The sequence below is a fragment of the Blennius ocellaris genome (assembly GCF_963422515.1).
Source record: "Blennius ocellaris genome assembly, chromosome: 19".
NCBI lineage: Eukaryota > Metazoa > Chordata > Actinopteri > Blenniiformes > Blenniidae > Blennius > Blennius ocellaris.
Genome location: NC_137668.1, coordinates 17,667,112 through 17,690,196, shown reverse-complemented (window position 1 = coordinate 17,690,196; position 23,085 = coordinate 17,667,112). Strand labels below are relative to the sequence as shown.

The following is a 23,085-nucleotide window of genomic DNA, read 5'->3' as shown; positions in this document are numbered from 1 at the left end:
ATTGTTTTATATTTTTTGCACGTTAGTCTGATATCATTTGTATTCATCGCATTAATTTGAACCAAAATAAAAACAAACGAAGCTAATATCAGACTTTTTTCATTTGTATTGTTTAAAAAAAAACATTATTAGAACCCTCATTTTATCCTCGAGGCGCGCAACGTCACATCCGCTGTTCCCTTCCGGAAGTACAGTTAATTTTTATTCACAGGAAGAAAAAAAAAACAGCTGTTGTTGGAAAAAGAAAACCTCAAAGTGAGTTTGTCTGGCAACTTGTCGCGTCTTCATGTTTTCGTGGACATTGACGCGGCGCGGGCCGTTTCGCGAAGCCTCGGATCGGCGTGTTTAGCCGCTGTTTTGACTCTCGGTTCGCTCATTTGTGGCGAGTTGGCTGCTGCTAACGCTTAGCTCCCATCACTGTTAGCCGCTCGTAGCTCCACAACTGACTCCAGAACTGACCGATTCTGACTTGTCTGCCCAACTCCCGCTGTAGACACAGTCCGGTAAAGAAATCACACTGAAGTGGAATCGTATGTGCTGATCAGCGGAACGTCGTGTTTACCCTCGACAGCGACACTTATCACTGTTTATGTTAGACGTTAGCGAGCTTTGTTGCTTGTAGGAAAACAGGTAGCAAGTGATGCATGTTTATTGTGATTTGATGCTTTAGTCCTGAATGCATACGCGTGGGGTTTTAGTTGGGATGCATTGTTTTTTTCACCGAGTAGATGCTTTAGACAAGATGCAGAATGTGAGCATAAATATGCATCTCTCTCAGTTTTGCGCCTGTGTTTTGTTTTGGCTTCATATAGCTTTTTTTGATCTGTTTCCACAGAATGCCTGCCCCAAAGAGACCGTCAACTCCTCAGGATTCCCAGACCAAGATGAGGAAGCTGGAAGAGGATGAGGAGGTTACACCAGCAAACAACAATCAGTCCCTCACAACAGGAACCATCACTGAAAATTCAACTCCACGGACTAAGAAAAAAATATTGATGGAAGGTGTCATTAAACCAGCAAACTACCCCGAACAGGATCCCAGCAAAACCATTTCTGACCCACCTGTCAAAAAAGCCAAGCTCCTGAAACCCACAAGTGCCTCCTGCAGAGAAGCTCCTTCAGAGGAAGCCAACTCCAAAGCTTCCCTGAAGCGAACGGCCTCCACAGACTCTGACGATGAGCTCAGTAGCGACGGTAGTAAAGTTGACTTTTTTAGAGAAAGGGATGATGAAGATAAAGCCCGTTGCATGAGAAAATATTCAAACAAAGCCAAACACAGAAGAGAAGATTTGTCCTCTGATGTGCAGGATACAAGCCAGGGTTTAACACCTGCTGTTGTTTACCCTGTACAGATAGATCACGATTATGGCATGTTTTCCGAGTCACCGTCTGTTAAAAGCACCGATGAAGCTAATGTAAATGTAAGCCAAGGTTCTGCAGAAGCGAGACAAGACGTTTCAGATAGTGCAGTACAAGAGGGATCAAAAGACATTTCTGTTAAAGGGATATCAGAGTCTGCACCTGAAGAAAATAAACATATGGGCCATATGAACAAGGAAGGACAAAAGCAAGTAGATAATAAAACACAAGCATTGTCTGAAGAATCAGAAACATCACCTGAGGGAACCTTTATGAAATCAACAGCTGAGGAAAATGGACAAGATGATAAATCACCGCCCGAGGAGGTAGAAAATAAAATACAAACATTGTCAGTGGAAACACTACACTCCGTCACTGCAGATGGGATTCCCAGCCATGGAAGTGAGGAACAAGTGGAGAAGATGGAGGACTCGGTATGTACAGCAGGAAGCCATGCAGACCTGAGCAGTGAAACAAGAACCACTGAAACTATCGACTTCGTTTCTAAAGGAAGTGAGCGGAATATAATTTGTCACACAGATAAAGGTGAGCACCAAAAGGAGGGATCTTCTGAAGCAGCAGGAGCCTCTCCAGCCTGCAGTGATGTTTCACTCAAAAACGTTCAGTCAAAAGAGACGCTTCTTCCATCTGAACAGAGTAGTAGCCCACAAAGTAGTTGTAGAGAGGATGGACAAATGACAACACAAGCTTTTGGCAATCCAGAGCCTCAAACAGACCTCAGTGTCAAAATTCAAGTGACATTCAAGGACCAATCAAAACCAGCAGAGCCACATTACCAGGCAACGGATTCTGTCAGCAGCTCTTGTGACGATGTGGACACGACGAAAGAAAAGATTGAAGAATCTGACCAAAAAGAAGCTGGTGTCCTCTCCACTCAGGCCGACGCTTGTGAACAAGTTTTGGTTGAAGAACGTCTTAGCCCTTCCTCTCAGACGACTGACATTGGTACTGAAACATCGACATCCAGTTGTGAGCAGAGCCAGAGAGACGGGCTGTTTCCTGAAGGCACCACAGAGGAAGTGGAGCCCATGGCACCTGAAGTGGATAAGCAACATTTTGAGACCAACCAACTGTATGACAACACTGTAAACCTGCCTTGTGAGGGTAAGAGAGACTTTACAAACACAGAAGTTGGGACAAATGAGAAACATAGTTGTGCCAGTACACTAACTAACCAAATCAAAAAAGATCTGCAGGCTTCAGTAACCTCGGAGGAAATATCAATAGACCCAAAAAGTCCAAAAATGCAGGATGTTCAAGAACCTACTGCAAGCATATCTGTACATAATTGTACGGATGAAGGTGAAAATGATAAAAAGATTGAAAACAAAGACGCTGTGAACTTTGAATGCGGTGGCGATAGCTTAAACAAAATGGAAACACTGAGTGGAGAATCATCAGAAATCTCTCACACGGAACCTCCTTTGGTAAATCAAAGGTTGGGAAACCAGGAGGTCAGCGAACCTACCACACCTATATTTGCTAAAGTTCTTGTTCCAGTGAATAATTCCGAATGCATAAAAACTTCTGACTGTGCCAGTAGTTCTGATGGTCAATGCAACAAAGAACCAGACATTTTAGCAGCGCTCACGGTTTCACCTCCTGCAGCTGAAGTGGAAATGCAGTGCCTGAAGAGAGCAGAGGACGGCGAACGTGTCACAATCATACAAGATAAACTTCCCAAAAATCTGCTTTCTACAAGCTGCGGCAGCAGTGAGGATGCTGAATGCGTTGCCGTTATTGTGGCTCAAACAGAAGTGGAAATACAGACTGCAGTCACATCAGAGGAGGTCTGTATCGATGCATTGGGAGTGGAAGTGCATGGCGAGATGAAAAATGTGGTCAGTGAACCCACCACTGATGGGGTAGGAAATTTCAGAAATGATGTAAATGTGAACTTGCATGATGAGATTGTGCCTGAGTGTCAAACTGAAACAGAATTGCCGTCATCAGCAAGTATTGAAATACAGAAAAGCCAGACAGAAGCGCATGGACAGCCTACAACAGTGGAATGCCTTCATGTCACTCCTGCAATGGAAACACAAAGTCAGGAAAGCCTGGAAGTCGCGACACACACTGCAGATGATTTATGTGAGGATATTCACATTGAAAATTGTCAAACTGTGAGTAACGAAGACAAGGTGAACTTGGAATGTGTGACTGTACAGGAGAATCACATCAAAATGGAAATGCAAGTTAAATCATCCATGGAGGTTTTGAAAGGAGCCCCCTCACCGGAAATACGAAGCCAGAAAAGTCCAAATAAAGAAGATATGGAGGGCGATGAAACATCAGAGGAGGTTTCTAGCACAGCACCTGTAGAAGAACCACAAAACCAGGAGAGCAAGAGTGTCCTTCAACCTGAAAGTGAGATGTCTAACGACGTCCAAGAAGCTGTGAGTATCCAGACGGCAGAGTGCAATGAAAAGAAAATTGACGAATATCTCAGTGCGACTAATAGTTCATCAGAAATGGAAATTCAGGCACCAGAAACAACAGAGGACTGTTGTGATGGAACAGTGGAAATGCAAATTCAAACAGGGCAGGAGGTCAATGACTTCAGTGTCAACACTGACACACAAGAAGTTTTTATCAACACCGAGAACAAAGAAAGCAGTGAAAACATCAGTGCTGCTGATCATCAACCAGAACTGGACCCCGACAAAACAGTAACACCTGAAGAGATTCCCGATGAAAGATCAGAGGAGGAACTACAGTCCCAAGCCAACCAGGTGGTGAGTGAAGTCGTCATTGTCAGTGATGTACAGCAAGATTGTGAGCAAAAGCAATGTGATGAAGAAGGAACAGCTCAAAGTGTTGATGCTCCAGAGGTTCAAACTGATATGGAAACCACTGCAGTGTCAGGGGAGACGTGTCATCCAGCAGCCCAACAGCATAACCACTTAATTATTGGAGAAATCAGTGAGCAATCTACCGCCTTATCAGATGAAACGCAAAAACTTCCCATTTGTGATTTGAAAACTATAGAAAATCACAGACAGGTGGAGGCCAGTGCTGTGGATGTCCAATGGGATTTTGAAGTGACAAGTGGATCAATAGAAAAGGCAGATTCTGCGTTAGAGGAGGAAATGGGGAGGCAAATGATTGAGGTCAAAGCTGATAAATCTATTAGTGATGTTGAAGGACAAGGTGAAGGAGCTGAAAGCGTTGTTTTCGTTTGTGGCCAAGCAGATCACACTGATATTGTAATTCAGGAACCAGAAGACCCGATTAAGACGGCAAATCAACCAGAGGTCGAGCTTCATGAAAACAAGATCGTCTACGAGCCCATCAGTAGTCCAGAGAGTAATCATGGTGATAGTGAGATTTCTACAGCTCCAGAGATGCATCATGCCATTTCTGTACTGGATATTCAAACACAACAAATGGAGGAGGGTACATCAGCCCTGTTCGTAACTGAAGACACACAAACAACTGACCCACTGCTGGAGGAAGTTTGTGTCTCACACAACCAAGCACTTGTTACAGTGGAAGTACCAACTGTCAGTTTGGAAACGACTGCAGATCCTGCACAGTTGGAGCAAAGTAATGCAACTTTGGGTGTGAAAGAAGCCGAGGTCATTCGAAGTGATGGAATCGGTGCACCAGGTGGCTGGTCAGAGGATGCTACCGAAAAAAGTGAAAAAAATGGCTTTCCAGAGAATGTCGGTGCTCCAGGGATTTCAGAACAGATGCAGGAGGAGGCTGAAGTTCAGGAGCTCGCAGACATTGCAGTCACTACAGCTACAGCTGCTGCTACAGAGAAGATGACTAATAGTGTGTCCGAGGAGTACGTCATCTTAGAACCGGTCCCAGGGAGTGAACTCCACTTTGATATTGTCACTCAGGCTGCAACAGAATCTGGGCTGTCGGAGGAGGTCAGTCCAGACATGGCATTGGTGGGTGCAGCAGTAAATCAGACTGTATTAAATGGTTCCCAGCAAATCGCCACAGAAGTACAGCCGACTGATGAGGTCAAAGAAGCAACATCGATTAAATCAGGGGAACTATTAGACCATGAGACAACAATAGATCCTTTGTCCACTACTGAAAATTATGACCAGCCCCCGTCCTCTGACATGATGGAGACTGATAATGCCGACCTAAATGTAGACTGTAATGTGGTAATTGAGAATGCTGAAGAGAATTTGAACCTTCAAGACGTGCAGATTCTGCAGGATATTGAGATTGGCCATGAGGTTGTAGTGGCTGAAGAGGTGGATGAGAAGGACAGTGACATTATGATAATAGAAAAACCAAAGGAGACACCGAGCCCATGCTCGGCTGAAATCCCTGAAGAAAAATCAAACGAAATAAGTAAAAATGGCACCATCTTGAAGCAAAACAGCACAGCTCAAAAGATTGAAGATGTTGAAAAGGCCCAAGAGGTAGAAAAACCCAAGAAACAGGAAATGAACACGCAAGCGAGGACCAAAGCTCGACTTGCAGCTCTGGCAGAGCAAAAAGCGGCCGCGGCTAAAAGAACGGCAAACAGACAGCAGCTGAATCTCTTAGCCCTTTGTCAGGAAATCGCAGAGGACATCGCCACAGACAGCATGCTGCTGAAGAGGATAGAGGAAGAAAAACAAGCTGCAGCAGCAGCCGCCGCCGCCGCCGCCGCCTCCGCCTCCGCCAGTCGGAGTGAAGCCAGCAAAAAAGACCAGCAGCCCGCTAACGCACAAGATGCAGACGCTGTAAATGTTGCAACTGGCGCTCGACCAGAAGGGGGCCCCACTTCAGTTCCCCCTGTAGAGGAGGCGCCCCCAGTTCAGCCATTGGCGGCTGATAATGCAGCTGAAGTCAAGACACCGGCAGAGCCGCAAAAAAGGCGCTTCTTTGTCTCTCAGATCACCGTGCCACTGAAAGCGCATGAAAAGAAGAAACTGACTCGGTATCAGAGATTGAGGCAGGTGGAGCTTCAGCGAGAGAAAATGTCTTGGGCCCGAGTGAAGAAACTGAAGTCTGACCAAGCAAGTCAGATGTTCTCAGGCATTGATTGGCAAGCACCGTTTTCTGACAGTAACCTGTTTTCGGTCACCGCGGCAACCGCACCTGCCACAGTTCCATCAAAGGAACCTCTGATTTCTTCTACAAATAGCAAGCCTGCCCCCGCTAAAGCTGAGGCTCCCAAAGCAGAGGATCTTAAGGCCACAGCGGCTAAACCTGAAGTACCCAAGACTGAACCCGCTAAAGCAGAACCCGTTAATACAGAAGCCTCAAAAACTAAATCCCCGAAAGGTAAAACTACCAAGTCTGAAGAACCTAAACCAGAGCCTGCTATTGCTGAAAACCGTAGAAGTACAAGGCAAAGCAAAGCTCAGACTGCTAAAGTAGCAGCTGCTCCAGTGCCTGCACCAAAAGTGACCCGAGCAGCAGCCAAGAGGACTCTCCCGGCAGTTCCTCCACCCATGCCCAACGGACTTAATGCACAAAAAGCAAAGTCTATCATCGAGTACAAGCCATACAGACCCAGGCCCAAGTATTCCTTTGATGATTTTGAACTGGATGATGACCCATTACCTGCAGGCCCAACAAAGATTGTGCATCCGAGGCTCACACAGCAGACTCGACCTAACCTCCAGTCAACCACTGCGGCTCAGTCCAAACCTACACCTCCATTAAAATCCGCCGCTCCATTGCGTCTTGCAAACCAGGCGGCAGTCAAAGCTCCAACCACCCTCTCAGGTCAGACAAAACCTGTCGCTTCACCTCAAGCTCTGATGAAGCCTGCACAAGCAAAACCTCCGGCTGCAGCCCCCCTTCAGTCGAAGACCACAACGACCACAGCTCCATCAAAACCCACTTCATCAGCCAACGCTCAGATTAAGCCTCTTGTCTTGAGTGCGGCTCAGTCCAAACCAGCTTCAGCTCCAGGCCAGTCCAAGCCTGCTGCTTCCGTCTCTCCACAGTCACAGACGGTTGCTTCAAGTGTGGCACCGCTGAAGCACACGGCCTCTCCAGCCACTACGCCTGCTGCTTCAGCCACATCTGAGACCAAGCTCGCTACTCCTGATTCCAAGGTTGCTTCAGTGTCTCAGGAACCCTCAAGTCTCCCCGCGCAGGAAGAGGGCAAAACCAAGGTGAGTCAGGAAGTAATGATTATATGTCGATCTCACGGTGCATCGCAGAAATATTCAGGAGTTCATCATCATCTCTCTTTGAAAAAACAGAATGCATCCGGTCCACTTCCATCAGCTGCCACCGCTTCACCTCCCTCTGACGTGAACTCGGTAGCGACTGACACACAGCAGAGTGAAGAAAAGTCTGCAGGTATGTAGATATATGTCAGAACATTTTGCATGAGTCTTATTTTCTTCATCCTGCCTAAAGTCATTTATATAACAAGTTACTGATATAGCAATTCCTTTGGCGTTCTGCAAAAAAAAAATATAAATACCGAAGTGTCGTGGTGTGTAATGATTTTCCTTTTTCTCAACAGTCGGCCCTGCTGATTCCTCCACAGAGAATAAGGCTGAGACAGTCAAGAAAGCAGAGCAATCATCAGAAAAGCACAGTCAGGAGTAAGAAGCTTTCCTTAAGTCGTTGACATGTTTTTTTCCTTTCAGCATTTGGCAGTCTTTGGTAATCTGTGTGTGTTTTTGCATCACAGCGGCGCAACAAAGCAGCAGGAGGGCGAGACGTCACTGTCTGACGCTTGTCTGCAAAAGGAAATCAAGAAACTGAAGGAGGCTGATAAAGATGACACCCAAACTATTATTGTGAGTGGAATAATCAAAGTCCTATATTGTAAAGTCATTGAGAAATCCAAAGAGTATAAAGTAATACGTGAAAATGATGAGTTCAAAGAGAAAATGCTGTTTTTATTATGAAGTGTGGCTTGAAATGTGTCTTTAAATTCAGGTTTTTTTCTGAGCTGAACGTCACAGAAAAAAAATGTTTGACACTTGAAAATTGTTTGGGCAAAATGACAATCAAAAAGAATACGTGTGGAACAAAAACAGGGCAACGGGTCAAAATCTCACTTGTTAATTTTCAGGTGGTTAGTTCTAAAAGCAAATCAGAACAACACAAACAAAAAAGACAAATGCAAAGCAACTCACACGTTGGTGAACTGCATTAAATATAAACGAGACAAAGAAAACTTGTGGTTGGTTTGAACATCAAGCCATAGAGTGTATATTCACTACCAGGAGAGGGTTGTTGGTGTCCGGCACCTTGAAAGAACATCCACTTAACTGTCTTGTGTCAAACTCCGGATAGAAGCATCAGCAAGTCGTATTTAAAGGATGTACGAGTGATTTTTGTGGATATTAAGACAGTCGTGAACTTCAGACCTTCTTGTCGAGAATCCGTTTGTTTACATAGTGACTCAGCTGCCATGTTGTTTCTGCCACTGGTCACAATAGAAAATCTGAGCTGTATATCTCTAGTTGAGGGGTGATGTTGCCTTTCCCTGTCGTCTCATAGGATGCAGGACAGAAGCACTTTGGAGCGGTGGCCTGCAGCGTGTGTGGGATGCTCTACTCCGCCGCCAACCCCGAGGACGAATCTCAGCATCTCCTCTTTCACAACCAGTTCATCAGCGCCGTCAAATATGTGGTGAGAGTAAATCTTGTCTGCCTTTTGTTTGGTCTCGCCTCTCTCCCTTATATGCACTGGGATGAACAGCAGAGTGCGTCATTGGGGTTTGATTTAGATGATTCAGAAAGCCGAGAGCATGAACGTCACACCTTTTGACAAATGTATGACTAAAAGCACCTGAAATTGTCAGTGTGGGCCGTCTTCCAGTTCCAGGCAGGCAGCGGTATGGCGGGTGAAACGGTAGCGTGGCGTTCTATATGGGGAGACATAGGTTCGTGTCAGGCTGCAGGTATTCAGTCAGACTTCTCCTCGGTATTGGCAGACGAGCACGTCTGCTCTGACTGATTGGTTCAGACTTCCCACTATCATCAAAGTCGGTCGACACAATTCTGTGTTGAAATGATTCATTTCAAGCGTGATCACATCCTGATTGTTAGAAACATTGTCCTCACTCAGTGGGAATGTTTTTATAATAGCAAAAAGACATTTGTGACATAGATGAAGCTGGAGTAATCATCTGAAATTTGTAATATTTTTATTGTAAATGGAAAAACTATCTGATCTTTCTGATATTTTCTGATTAAATTGTACTTTAAAATTTTATGCCCTATGCCAGAATTAAAGACGGAACTTCAAGGGAAAATATAACGTCTTGACGTATGATCAATGCAGTGTTCTGCTCATAGTTCCGGAGACGTTCCTGCTACAAAGAACTACCGGTATATGAAACATTAATGCCCCAGAAGTGACGCATTACCTTGGTTTTATTTTTTGATTTTGAACTGTTAAAATGTGTTCAATGCTTGGTTGGTAAGCTTTTGTTCATGCTGCAGTATCACGGGAATAAAAATGCACAATTATTACATTTAATCGAAGAAAATCAGGTGACTAATCACAATTTAAACTTTTTATCTTTTCTCAGCACTAGAATAAAACAAAACAGTAAGTAGTGACATGGTGAACGCCCCATTAGATAATAAAGTAGTTTATTTAAATGTACTTTATCTTCTTTTCAGGGCTGGAAAAAAGAGAGGATTCTGGGAGAGTATCCTGATGGCAAAATCATCCTCGTCCTGCCAGATGATCCCAAATATGCTTTGAAGAAGGTGTGTGGACGGAACAGTTCACCAGTTGCATATTTCCTTCATGTAGATCACTTCAAGCTTCTAAACTGTGTACAACAAACGTTTTGAAGGTGGAGGAGATCCGGGAGATGGTGGACAATGACCTGGGCTTCCAGCAGGTGGAGACCAAGTGTCCCTCTCAGACCAAAACCTTCCTCTTCATCTCCAATGACAAGAAAGTGGCTGGATGTCTCATAGCGGAGCATATACAGGAGGTACAAGGCTGCCGCCGGATATCGGCCAGCGAGTTTTTATCTCCCCCACACTTGCGATGTGACTTCGTTACTTTAAACACGCTGACGGGTGTATTTGCTTGGCAGGGCTACAGGGTGATTGAGGAGCCCATGCCAGACGGCTCAGAGGGGGAGAAGGTGATGTTTGAACGGCAGAGGGCCTGGTGCTGCTCCACGACGGCGGAGCCGGCCATCTGCGGCATCAGCCGCATCTGGGTGGTCAACACGATGCGACGCCAGGGCATCGCCTCGCGCCTGCTGGAGTGCCTCAGGTCAGTGCAGCCGATCGCCGTCCACAATACATCGCCCGAAAGCAACTCCACCGTAACCCATGTTTCTCTCTTCCTCTTCTTTTTTTCTTTTCTTGGACAGGAATAACTTCATATATGGTTCATACCTGAGCAAAGACGAGATTGCGTTCTCGGACCCCACCCCCGACGGGAAACTCTTCGCCACTAAATACTTTGGCACGTCTCAGTTTTTGGTGTATAACTTTGTCAGTGGAACTCGCCCGCCTCAGCCCAAAACCGGCGCGGTATGATGGTGTTGTTCACCCCCGGGGGACCCGCCCACGCCACGCAGTGTCTGCCACTGTATTCTCACCTGTGTACAAACAACACAAACTGTAAATTACTCTTTGGACAGATCACACATTGGGTTAAATCTCAGGATGATAAACAACACAGTGTTGTTAAAATGTTATTAATTCACCCTTTAATCCCTTTCTGCATAGTATTTTGAGAAGAATAATATTTTCTTGAGACATTTTGATTAAACGATTGGTTTTGTTAAAGTATAGAGTTTACAAGCATGACCTGACAGCAATAGTAAACACTGCGTGTATTACTGTTTTTATGTTAAATCCCTGAGGAACAAAACATCAAATCACTGCATTGGAGAAAAGGTTGATTTAGAGTTTGTTTTCATTTTATTGTTACAATAACGGTTCGTTTTTCTTACTGCTGAAAGCCACTGCACGATTCCCATTGAGCAGTTCCAGTTGACTGTTTTCCATTTCAGTCCCACTGGTCTCCGATTTATGTTGATATATGTAACATTTCAAATTGTCCATCTACAAGAGTTAATTGAGTTGAAACTGTAGCTCAGGCATAAACTGTGTGTTCACTTTGTCTGAAGTGCTGGTTTTCCAGGCCGAGCCATATACTATACTCCGTTTAGCAGGGCATTATAGCCTATACCGTAGGAGTGGCGTCTTTTTAAAGCTCACCAAGGCTGTCTTTTGCTTTGTGCCTGAATGAATAATGTTTGATATTGATTTATTTTCTTTACTTTTTAGCCATATGTTCCTCAAAACAGCATGTGGCCTTTTATTCTGTTAGTGTAGTGTATCAGCCTTATTACTCCTTAGTAACACTTAAAATGTATATGAAATTATCATGTAGATTTATGCATAACTATAACAAGATTTCTAATGAAAGATGAGCAACGTATTAACGCCCATATGTTAATGAGTGAAGGTTCAGCATTTGTTTTGAAATAATTGCTCAATGATCAGTTTGAGGGATCGAAATGAACCTTTTGCCTCCGGCTACAACACAACAGTATCATTGTAATCCATCCTTTTTTCTTTTTTTTTTTTTCTTTCTCCTCCTTGTCAAGGCAGTTCCTTTTAGAGATGTGTTGTGTAAGACAAATAAATTTGATTTATACGAAGCTGTTATGTAAATATTTATTTAAATAAACACTTTTAAACAGTTTTTGTTAGGTTTTTTTTTTGCTGCAGTTGAATGACTTCAACTTTCTTGTTGTTTTTCTTACACTGATGGCCTCTGCCATCTAGTGGTCCAATAGGTGTGAGTACAAACCGCTAAACCAGACAGCGGATCATAAATTTGAAATAGTTTGTGGGAATAATTCTGACTTTGTAGTCGGAGATGTAAACACTCCCCTCTTTAGTGCATTCCTCAACGCTCCTGTCACAACACGGGCCAGCTCGATGGCAACTTCTGAGAAACAAAACAACCTTAGAACAACACGAATACTTCCTCAAACAGAGGGAGAGAAAACAGAGGTCGCCGCTCCTCCTCAGACATCTGATGCTAATCAGCAAGAGAAAACAACGGCCTCCCGAGGTGTCTCGCACACAACGTCCACCTTGGCCTTCTGACTCTGAGTGACATCGGTCATCTCAATGAACCAAAGGTTGTACCGTGTGATTGATACTGATGAGTCAGTCATTAATCAGGTAATATTGTCGTGGTTTTTGTTCCAGAAGAGCTGATCGACATCTGATTTAAACATTAACTTTGCTCTCTGGATAGATCAAATCTGTGATTGTAATAAAACCATCTGTATTGAAGGCCTTTTCCGTATGTAGTTAAGTCACAGTTTTTAAGCTGAGTTCTAAAGAAAAAAAACTGGTTGCAAAACAGTAATGCTGGCACTTGTACAGTAAATTATAATATATTAATATTCTGCTTATAAATGATTGGATTCACTTCATGCAGTGAACAAAATGTTTTTTTAAACTGGTCCTTTGATTGCTGTGGACGATAATCATGCTTTCTAAAGAAAGCATCCAAACCAGGAGTTTATATTCCTGGAACAAGTTATAACAGATCCACCATTAAACCTTAGTGAAACAAAAAATTACTTCTCTATCATCACTTAAACAAATTCTAACCCCCAAAAAAGGCAATACGTGCAAACACATGTTCTTTTTATTATTTACACATGAAAACATAGAAATGTCAGCTGCCACATTGTAAACCATAAAACTGTATCCTAATGACAACCATAAATACAAATCAATCTATTATTGTGTAATGAAAACAAAACAAAACTTATTTACATGGTCGACATCAATATACAATATGTAACTAGAATATTTACTGATAGTTTCTACCAACAGCAAACAACTGTTTTTATATTGTTGCGCCACTTGTTGACAGTAAGAAAACAGCACCATTATGAATCCAGGCCATTCGTGAGGTGACTGGTTCATGCGGTGCAGGTGGGATTGGCCTTGTTGCCTGACATCTGTGAGGACTTGATCTGTTTAAAAGGTTTTAAAGGGAGATTACAGTAATGCTCCGGGTGCTTCTTCTGTTGACAGGCAACCGATAAGACCAAGAAGAGAGCTGCTCTTTGTGTGTGTGTGTGTGTGTGTGTAATTTAAAAATGTGACGTTAGAATAAAGATGAATTAATTTGCTGTGAGAATAATGTTGCCCATGTGATATTTGGTAGAAATGAGATGACATCTATTTCATGCGTCACACCAAGGCTATGGCAACAAAAATAGGCACCAAAGAGAATATAGTCCACTGCACCCCAACAAAAGTAGCAAATCTTAGTTTAGCTTTCTTTTTTTTTTCTCCTTGTTGAATTCAATAACACACTGTTATAGGATTGGACAGTTTTGACCACAAAAATTATACAGAAAGTCCAACATGTCAGGATCGTGAAGCCGCCTGTTGACAGCGCCCTGACCTTTCCCCGGCTGCTGCACCACAACCTCAGCATCAGGCGCTGGCTCTGTCAGCGGGTGCACTTTGTTGTCCATCATCTTATAGTCAGAAAGACCAACGCTGGGAAGCTTGCCATTCTTGTCCGCCCGCGTTTTGCTGTCTTCTGACTCGTCCTTCGCCTCGACAACGGCGTCGCCGTTCAAGCTGTCTCTACTCACGTCGTCCTGGCCGGCATCAGAGTCAGTGCAGTGGGGCAGAGAAAAGTAGGTGCACTTCCCCGAAAAAGACTTTGCCTTGTCTTCCAGTTCGCTCTTGGTACTGAAGAGTGAATATGGAGTGAATTCCTCTGTGCTTTCGCATACCTTCTCCCCCTCGGGAGCGTTTGAGAAGGTTTTGTTGATCCCAACTGGGTCAGAAATGGACTTTCTGATGAGTGTGTTTTCTCTGAGGAGCCACCGTCCATTATCAATTGGAACACCGTCCCCGGGCCCAACCTGAGCATTAAAAGCAATGCATCTGGTTGCTTCTGTCAGGGTGTCCAATGCGTTGGTGGAGTTAAAGTAAGATAATTCAGACATGGCTTTGGATCGAGCCGTTTGGAAGGAAGAGAAAATGCTTGAATGTTCTTTGTTTTTCTGCTTTGGGGCAGAAGGAGGTCTTTCACACGCTTCCTCACTCGGGCTAGCTTCTTTCTTGCCATAAAGCCGTTCGATTGTTCTCCTCACAAAGCCTTTTGCGATGGACTGGTGTGCTGAGTCGTCTTCGCCGGTGGACGGCTCGCTCGACGTCTGGGTCTGATAGCCGCCGCTAACCGAGGTCTCGCCTCTGTTCTCCAGCAGTTCGGAGGCCTGTGGGCTCGGGACTCGTCTCGGTTGGATGTCCGTGACGCTCTTCGCTAAGAACATCTCCCTGATGGATCTCACCCTGCCCTCGGGCTCTGTGGTGATTACGCAACCGGAGTCGTAGCTGAAGGACAACGACGACTGGGGAGCCGATCTGGTGCAGAAAGCGTGAAGAGACGTGGGCGATTCAGAAGATGATTCCTCCTCCGACTCAATAGGGGCATTTCTTTGTGAGCAGTGTCTGCTGGCAGATCCTCTTGTTGAAAATGTCCTTTTCTGAGAATCGGCGACTTGTTGTTCCAGTAAGATCACTCTCTTTGCTACGGACTGTGTTGTCATTTCATTTTCCATTGTAATTTCACATTTTATGATATCAGACTGTTTTTCAGTCGTAGCACGTTCCTGCGTGTGGCTCATATGGACTTTCCCTTCGTCTGGGCTGGACTCTCTGTCCTCGTAGCTCAGCTCTTCTTCCACTGAACAGCTGAATTGTTCATTTTTGAGCTTCGGTCGATCCTCGTCTACATGTTCCTCGCAGCTTCTGTGATCGTTACCACTATCATCATCTGTGTAGAACTTAAAGCCCTTTGTTTCTCTGTCATTTCTTGTATATGAGTAATCTTTTTCTAATAAAATGCTTTCATCATTACCTCCGATACTTTTAGACTGTTGACCGATGTATGTTTTATATTCATCTCCTGAGCCAACATTGTCTTCTTCTGTTTCTTCATCCAGAGCCTCCAACGTGTTAAATTTGCTTGTTTGCTCTCTATTTTGTGGCTTGACATGAACATGTTCCTCCTCATCTTCCTCTTCCTCAATGCCAGAAGATGTTTCCTCTACAATCACTTGCAGCTGTTTAAATTCAACCTCTGGCTGCTCCTCGTCTGACGACGACTCTTCCACATCATCCGAGGTCTCTGTACCGTCCTCAACGCTAACATTCAGTCCCATGCTGAGCTTTTGCGTTTCCTTATCTGAGCTGTTGCTCTTAACTCCCGCTGTAAGCTGATTTTCACTCTCTGAGCTGGAAACCGTGTTCTTCCCTCCTAGACTCACCTCCACAGTTTCAGCCTCCACTGACCCTTTCCTCTCATGTGTGTCTGGAACAGATGCCCTTTTCTGACAGCTATCTTTTTGTGATAAAGTTTCTTCGGGCTTTTCCTGATTTTCTTGATTAACCACTTCTCTACATGACTGGGAATTCTCTTGTACAAAAGATTTACTGTCACATTGCTTTCCTTCAGGAACTTCTTGTGGACTTTTGGTCGTATTCTGTCGGGAGTCAATGTCTTTAGTTGACTGATCACCTGTTTTGCACTTTTCTGTCAGGTGAAGGTTTCCTATTGAAGACTGTTCTGGCTGGGAAATGTGTGTGAATTTGTTAATAATGGACCTCACATCCACATTCACTTCATCACCCTGAGGAGCATTAATAGCATCTCCAGTGGAAAGTTGGCTCAAGTAATCCTCACAGTTTTCTTTGATGATACTTTCAGATATTTGAGTTGCCTTTGCACTCTTTGCACCCACTGAAAGAGATGCCAGCTCTACTTTTAGCTTCTCGGGGATGTCAAGACCTTCCATGATTTCATCTATAACACTTTCCTCAAAGTCGCAGTCTTGGTCGGGACTGGCCGAAGTCACGAGTTCTTGCTCTGAATTGTTTGCTGTTGAGCTGCGACTTCTGCATCTGTCACTGAGCTCCTGGAAGCCCTTCCAGCTCTGCAGGAGCTGTTTGGACGTTGATTGTTGTAAATCTGCCAAACTAGTTTTCAGTGTGTGGGAATCTTCGATGTTGGCTATTTCAGTGAGAGAATCGATCATTTTTAAAGCCTCTGCACAGCTGACATCATTGGTATTCAGCTCGTCCATGTTTAGGCCGGTTATTCCTACCTTGAGGGTCATGACAGACAAGAAAGCAAGAAGAGCTTTCGATGAGGATCCAAAAGTAGAGGCCACGTGAGAAGAGAAGTCAGGCAGGCTGTTGGACTTTTCCAGACATGATGGACGTTTGCTCTGCGTGATTTGTCTGATTGACTTTATTGAGTAGCAAATCTTCTCAAGGACAGGTTTCATATTCAGCTGATTTGCAGTGGTTAAGGATTGTGGGACTATTTGCACGACTGTCATTGAGTTTTCTTCATCTGCAACCACAGGGGCAGCCTGGCTTCCCCTCTGATCAGCTTCCAGTACGATCGGTGTATCACTCATCAATGTTTTATTCAATTCAGCAGCGGATTGAGCTGATTGTTCGCTTATTCTCGCTGGTAAAACTTTCTTCTGCTTCTTATTTGCTGCCTCCACTGGGCTTTCTAAGGACAGACTTCTGAGGAGCAACTTTTTACTTGACTTGTGTCTGACAGGTGGCGACGCCACATCCAGAGACTGAGAATATGGAGAGAGTCTCCTCTGCTGTTTTGGTTTGTAAAGCTTCTGTTTCCTTTCAGGAGAGGGGCTGGCATTTGGTGTCGCACGTTGTTGTATTCCAACATCTGGAGGAATGTTTTTTGATGGGCGACTTTGCACTGGTGATAACTTTTGAGAGCTATTCAGCAGCTCAACAGGAGACTTCTTGTTTAGCAGTTTTCTCTCTGGAGATGGACTGCTCATCAGCTTCACTTTTTTCACTGATGGCTTGGGTGAAGACCCCCCTTTTAGATTGTTTGCTTCTTTCAAACGGCGACTGCTGGACACTACAGTCTCACTTGATGAGATGCTGGCTGATGACAGCCTCTCTTCTGATGTTAAACTCGTTGGGGACACAGACGTACAGCTTGAATGAGTGCCAATCAGATCTGAGATCGTCTGCTGCGTCTCTTCTGGTAATGTATTGATTGGTTGTTCAGTCTTTGTTAATGGAACATCACCGCTTGTTGTGTTGACTGTGGTATGTAATGTATGTTCATCGCTTCTTAAAGTGTGTTTATCCAGACTGGCCTTTCTGAGAGACATTTTCCTTTCCAAAGACAGATTACTGACGAGAGGGGCTCTTTTAATAGATGGAACTCTTGGTAATGGAGTTTCTTTTTGGTCGGAGGGATTATTGGCCTGAACCGATGATGTGATTTCTGTTGCATTGCCTTTGGGTGAAAGGACCTCGTCAGAACTGACTGATGCTGAATGAGTATCTGTTCTTGATGACAGTCTGTATAATGGGCTGCTGGCAGCTGATGAAACATCCTTCATGAAATATTCCGGGTTTGATAGCGCTGCAATTTCAGCAGATGAAGGTGGTGGCGGTAGATCCATGGACAGAGTATTGGATGGTGAGGCGTTTTGAAATAAGTTTTTGACAGGATTTGATTTACTTTCCTTTTCACTTTCAAAAAGCGTTTCTGGAACGATACCATTCATTGGAGGAGGCTTTGTATCTTCTGTTTGTGTCTGTCGTAAGCTCCTGCTGTTGTCGGTATTTATAGATTTTGCATGGTTCACAGCCATATTATGACTACCAGCCGTTTTCTCCACTGCTGAACTTGATGATTTGTTCTCAAATGACTGGACTTTTAGTTTGACAGATGTTCTCAGCACATTACCTGGTTGCGATTCACAAGCTTGGTGCGTTTCTGTTTTCAGTGTCTCCACAAAAGAGTTGATCTCGTCTGGCTCAGTGGTCAAGTCTTTTTTATTTTCAGACACTCCACATCCAGTGTTTTCTGTTTGTTGGTTGAGGTGAGCTTTCTCCAGCCAGTTCTCCACATATTCTTTGGTATAATTGCTGGTAGAGCCTAAAGCAGACTGTGTGCGGCCTGCGTTACTATTATAAGATGTGTTTTTATTCTTTTTTTCCGTATGCATTGATGTCTGCCTCATCAGTACTCCTCGTGGTTGGCTTAGCTCAGAGGACGTGTGACCCATCCTGCCTGTTTCAAAAGAAAGTCTCTCATTCCTGTAACCATGTGATGCTGATGGTACGTTTTCAATATTATTTATTGTATCATCAGGCAAGCTATTTTTTGAAACACTTCCAATACCATTTTGCATTGGTCTCTTTTTAAGACTTTTCAAGGATTTCGTTGATTTAGATTTATTTCCGTAGATTCTCTTTATGAATCCAGCACTTGAGAAAGTTTTTGCTTTCCGCTGGCTCTCAGGTGCACCTGCAGCTTTCTTATTTTGTCTTTTGGTTGGTGTCATAATCCGCCAAACGTGTTTCTTGATGACTTTATGTTTTGGGGACAGTCTTCTATCTTTATTGGCCCCTCCTTGGTGGACCTTTACTTGGCCTTTTGCGGACTTCTGGAATTTTTTCTGTCCATTTGAAGATTTACTCACACCACCTTCCTGTGGTGGAGACTTTAACTCTGACGTTCCTGACATGCTCTCAGTCCTCCAGATGCTAATGGATTCGGAGGCAGTTGAGGGTCGACACAGCTCTGGTTCAAACTCAGTGCAGGAAAGACGTCCAGTTTCTGAAGTAGCCGGCCTACCGAAGGTGGTTTCAGAAGCAGACATATAAGGGGGGCAAATATTGGCCAGAAAATTGTCTTGGCAAGTCTGCTGTTCATAAATGTGCAAGACAGTTTCAGTGACCTCCTCTCCACTGGATTCAATCTGTAAGACTTCACTCATCCCCTCTGATGTGACTTGAGACACATTTCTACTGTACTGTTCCACGGAACCGAGTCGCCTCGGTTTGGGCACTGGTCTACTGCTACTCTGCTTCACCATGCAATATTGTTCTGTCATTCTTCCATTTTCAGTTTGTTCTCTGAAAGAATAAGAGCCTACCATGTCTTCCTGAATCCCATTGGCTGTCACTGACTTGATGCTCTCTACAGAAGTTTGCTTTTTGCTGATTTGTTTGTGTCCTGGAGTTGGACCTCTCCTTGGATAAACCATGTCTGTTTGGATTTTGATTTCATCTTCTTCGTTACAGCTCTCACTGATAGCTTCACTGCTCGGCGATGGTGGATCTTCATCATTGTTGTCTTTTGTTTTGTCCTTATTCACGCTGTCATTAGAAGATTCAATAGAATTTTGTAAATCCAGTGATGTTGAATTAAGTGAGCCGACGCTCTCCATTGGCTCGGCTTCTGGCAGAGAGGTGCCATTGAGCTGGTTGGCGACACAAGAGCGTTTCAGAGTTGTCATCCAATGGACTGTTTCCTCTTCTTTAATCGTCAAGCGCACCTTCATCTCTACTGTCATACTGCCATCCTGATTCACCCGGAAGGACTTCTCAATGTCGTCTTCATTGGGAAGCGAGCAGGCCTTTACTCCATCGCCAAGGTCGTTGTCTTCGTCCGTTTCGGCAACCGAGTCCAGTATTCGATTGGACTCCAACTCAATTGATTTAGTGGGATTGGTGGGAAAACCATATGAAGTTCCAGCAATGGTGTTGTGAATCTGATCAACAATGTATCTCTCAGAAGATGAAGAAATATTCCTCAAGTCTGAACCATATGATGCTGACTTCTTTTTGCCTTTTGGGTTGGTCAAACGAGCCAAAGAGGTGCAAAAATAGTGGCAAAGAAAACAAAAAAATACAAGATTTGCGAGAAGATATCAAGTTGGCAGTCCACAAAGCGAATCCAGAAAACATAGAAGGAAAAAGAAGAAAAGAACCGTCAGAAATGTAGTCCAACTTTTTCCTTTCATTGAGCAGTCATATAGCCAGCAGCCATGCAGACAGTGTATATAGGTCATCTACAGTATTACATACAATATTATTACCTCAGCGCTTTCCCAAGGTTTATCCGTTCAGAGCAGCTTTGTATTAGTCATAATGATACAGATCCATTGTACAGACACTGTCTATGAAGTCTTCTCATCAAGTAAATAAAATAAAGAAAAAAACTTGACATGTAGAAAAACTTACGGTTCAAAGACTTTTGTCGTCTGGTGTGCTGCCTTGCTGCAGGCGGTGTTTTCAGTACCCTGTAGATTGCAGGCTTGAAAGGCTCCCTGCCTACAGCCACCACGGTCCCCGAACACAAAATCAAGCCTGGGAGTCCATCAACCTGCAGTAGAAAAAAAATTAGACAACAGCTCCTTCAAATAAAACTGAATTTCTATCTTAAAACAGTGCTGTGAATTGAGATCCATAACATTAATCTGGGTAAAGCAATTTTAAAAGGTGGTTTGATGTATGTATGTATAATCAAAAAATGAATTCTTAAATGTGTGATATGTATGACCAGATACTTTTTTTTTTTTTAAAGTTCGGCAATACTAATACAGTGCAGTATCCCAGAAAGCCTTTCTGGGTATTTGAGTAAGTCTTCTCTGGCTGAATAATGATAACAATAATTTTACACCAAGAGGAAGACATTTTTTAAATGTACTGTAATTTATTATGCATGTATAACAGTTTTATTTTGTGTCACTGAACAAAATGTAGTGCCCACTCACACGTTTGCCATCAGGAGTGTGCAATTTCACCACATGGAACTGCATCAGCTCTGAGATATATTCCAGGATAGACTCATAGCTGGGTGTAGTCTTCTTATGAAGCACCACAGTCTGTTTCACAGCAGGCTCTCCATTGCGAAAAACCAGCAGCCTCTTTGGTGTGCGCAAAACCGCCGGCTGTGTTTTGTGAATACTCCGTCCGGGGAAGGATCTGGCCTTCTGCACTGTCTGACGTCGGGAGCTCACAGGTCTGGCATGGTACCAGGGTGGCAGCTTTTTCCTGGCCGTGGCCAGATTGATGGGTTTTACTTTGCGTCTGTCGGAGCAAATGTAGGATTTTCCATCCTCGAGTTCATCCAAAGAACTGATTGCGTGGACCCCATGTGGCGTTGTGATGTTTCTTACTCCAAACGGGAGGGGGACCTTCTTCGAGAGGCTGTCGAGAAGAGCGTCAAAGGTTTTGAAGGTGCGGTTATTGATGACGAGGCGCAGGCCGTTGAACTGGGGATCACCACTTTTGTAGAAGCAGACCCGCTTTGATAAGATCTGGTCACCAATGCTCGGGTGGCGTAGTGTACCAAAACTGTGCCCGCTCCCTGACGATTGGTCAGGGGGAATCCTCCGAAGCCTCATGTCATCCATCACTGCTGGCTGGCTGCATTGAGGAAAAAGATTAAAACAATATTTTACTTTAACGAGAACAGCATTGTCTTTCTAGTATTTTGCAACTTTACAGAGTAGAATTAGATTTCGGTTAGCTATTATCATAGCACAGACAGTTTCTCCAAAGTGTTATTTTAAGGGGAAGGAGTACACCTGAGCTGCTCCAGTAATTATAACATGACAACCTCACAATGTGACACCCATCACTAATCATCAAGCTCTTTTACACATTGTGTGTTACTTGCTTGGAATCCCATTAAATCTATGCAGATGTATTCATCCAATAATGCACTGATTTGGACTCTTTTTTGGGGGGTTTCTGTCATATAGCCACACGTTGATTCTGTTTGTCAGCTGAAGGCTGCTGACTTTCAGAGTATCCCTGTGTGCTTTATGATGTTTTAATCTACATGGGCTTTTTTTCAACTTTTCAAAAAACAATCTACCCTTCATCTCCAATTAAATGTTGAATTAATGTGTCAAGCTTATAAAATGCCTCTCCTACTATTTTAAAAATGATGTGTGATCATTTAAATAGCAGAGCTCAAAGCGCAATAAAGAAGAGCAAAGTTTAGTATAAACGTTGGCCCAAGTTTGAAAATCAAAACTGCCTTAATATGATTTATCTTCTTGAAAGTTGTTTGTTCCTGTGAGTTGAAATGTTCCGAATTCCTTTTGCTGCTTGTTTACAATAACAGTCGGCTTAACACACAAACACCATAAGCGTTTGTTCAAGGCTATACTTATATATATATAAATATCTATCTTAAGAGCTGAGTGATGCCTGGCAAGCATATGGTGTTTACCTTGTGAGACCGTAGACATTAGGTGACCTAACTTCTGGGAAAGCAATCACCTGTGTCGTATCACTTGTCCAATTACCTGGATTTTTAACAACTTAGCAGTGCACAGCAACTGATACCAAAGTGTATGCACGAAAATCCTCAAATGCCTGAATCTCATCTGTTAAATATGTTAATGAATATATGAATCAATTTGTCTCACATTTCTTGAGTGTTACACGGGACAATTTAAGAGATTACAGTTTATTTCCTCAATTTGCTTTTAATAATTAACAGTCATACATCTGAATAGTTGAATTACTGTGAATTTCACCTGTAAAATGAAGTTTAAAACAGTAAACTGTCAAAATTTTAATTGTTTCAGATGGGTGTAATATTTCTTTTCTTTTCATTTCTTTCTGAAAAGAGGTCTTTAGGTTTAGTTTGAGATAGTCGCAGTTATAGCAACATTTGTGCTTTTTTTTTGCATTTTCAATACAGCAAATCAATCAACAACCCAATAAGGTTCAATGGTTCATTTGATGATCACTCACACACAGATATTATACCTGCAGGTTAGCGATTCGACTGCAGCTACGCCGTCAGTGACAACATGTTGGACAACAAATTCAAAGACAACTCACCTTTTTTTGGCATCAGGAAACTCCCAAACGTTCTGAAAAGAAATCCATGAAATGTTATCCAGTGCTCGACACCATGACTGCTGTTGAG

General features: G+C 43.6%; 2 protein-coding genes across 2 annotated transcripts; one reads left to right on the top strand and one right to left on the bottom strand.

Moving 5' to 3' along the window:
- Positions 1 to 214: 214 nt before the first annotated feature.
- Positions 215 to 11,943, top strand: LOC308144337 (uncharacterized protein). The gene is made up of 10 exons (XM_080515434.1): positions 215 to 255; positions 836 to 7,460; positions 7,551 to 7,650; positions 7,820 to 7,901; positions 7,991 to 8,099; positions 8,809 to 8,940; positions 9,939 to 10,028; positions 10,118 to 10,261; positions 10,367 to 10,551; positions 10,652 to 11,943. Exons 2-10 carry the CDS (start codon positions 837 to 839, stop codon positions 10,818 to 10,820), a joined length of 7,635 nt encoding a protein of 2,544 aa, XP_080371560.1. The 5' UTR covers positions 215 to 255; position 836; the 3' UTR covers positions 10,821 to 11,943.
- A 1,571-nt stretch (positions 11,944 to 13,514) lies between these two features.
- LOC308143885 (uncharacterized protein) lies at positions 13,515 to 21,550 on the bottom strand (the record flags this gene model as incomplete). Its single annotated transcript, XM_080514827.1, has 6 exons — positions 13,515 to 13,525; positions 13,732 to 15,654; positions 16,081 to 16,609; positions 19,286 to 19,980; positions 20,376 to 20,517; positions 20,909 to 21,550. The coding sequence occupies 6 exons, from the start codon at positions 21,548 to 21,550 to the stop codon at positions 13,515 to 13,517; spliced, it is 3,942 nt and encodes a 1,313-aa protein (XP_080370953.1).
- Between the last annotated feature and the right edge of the window lie 1,535 nt (positions 21,551 to 23,085).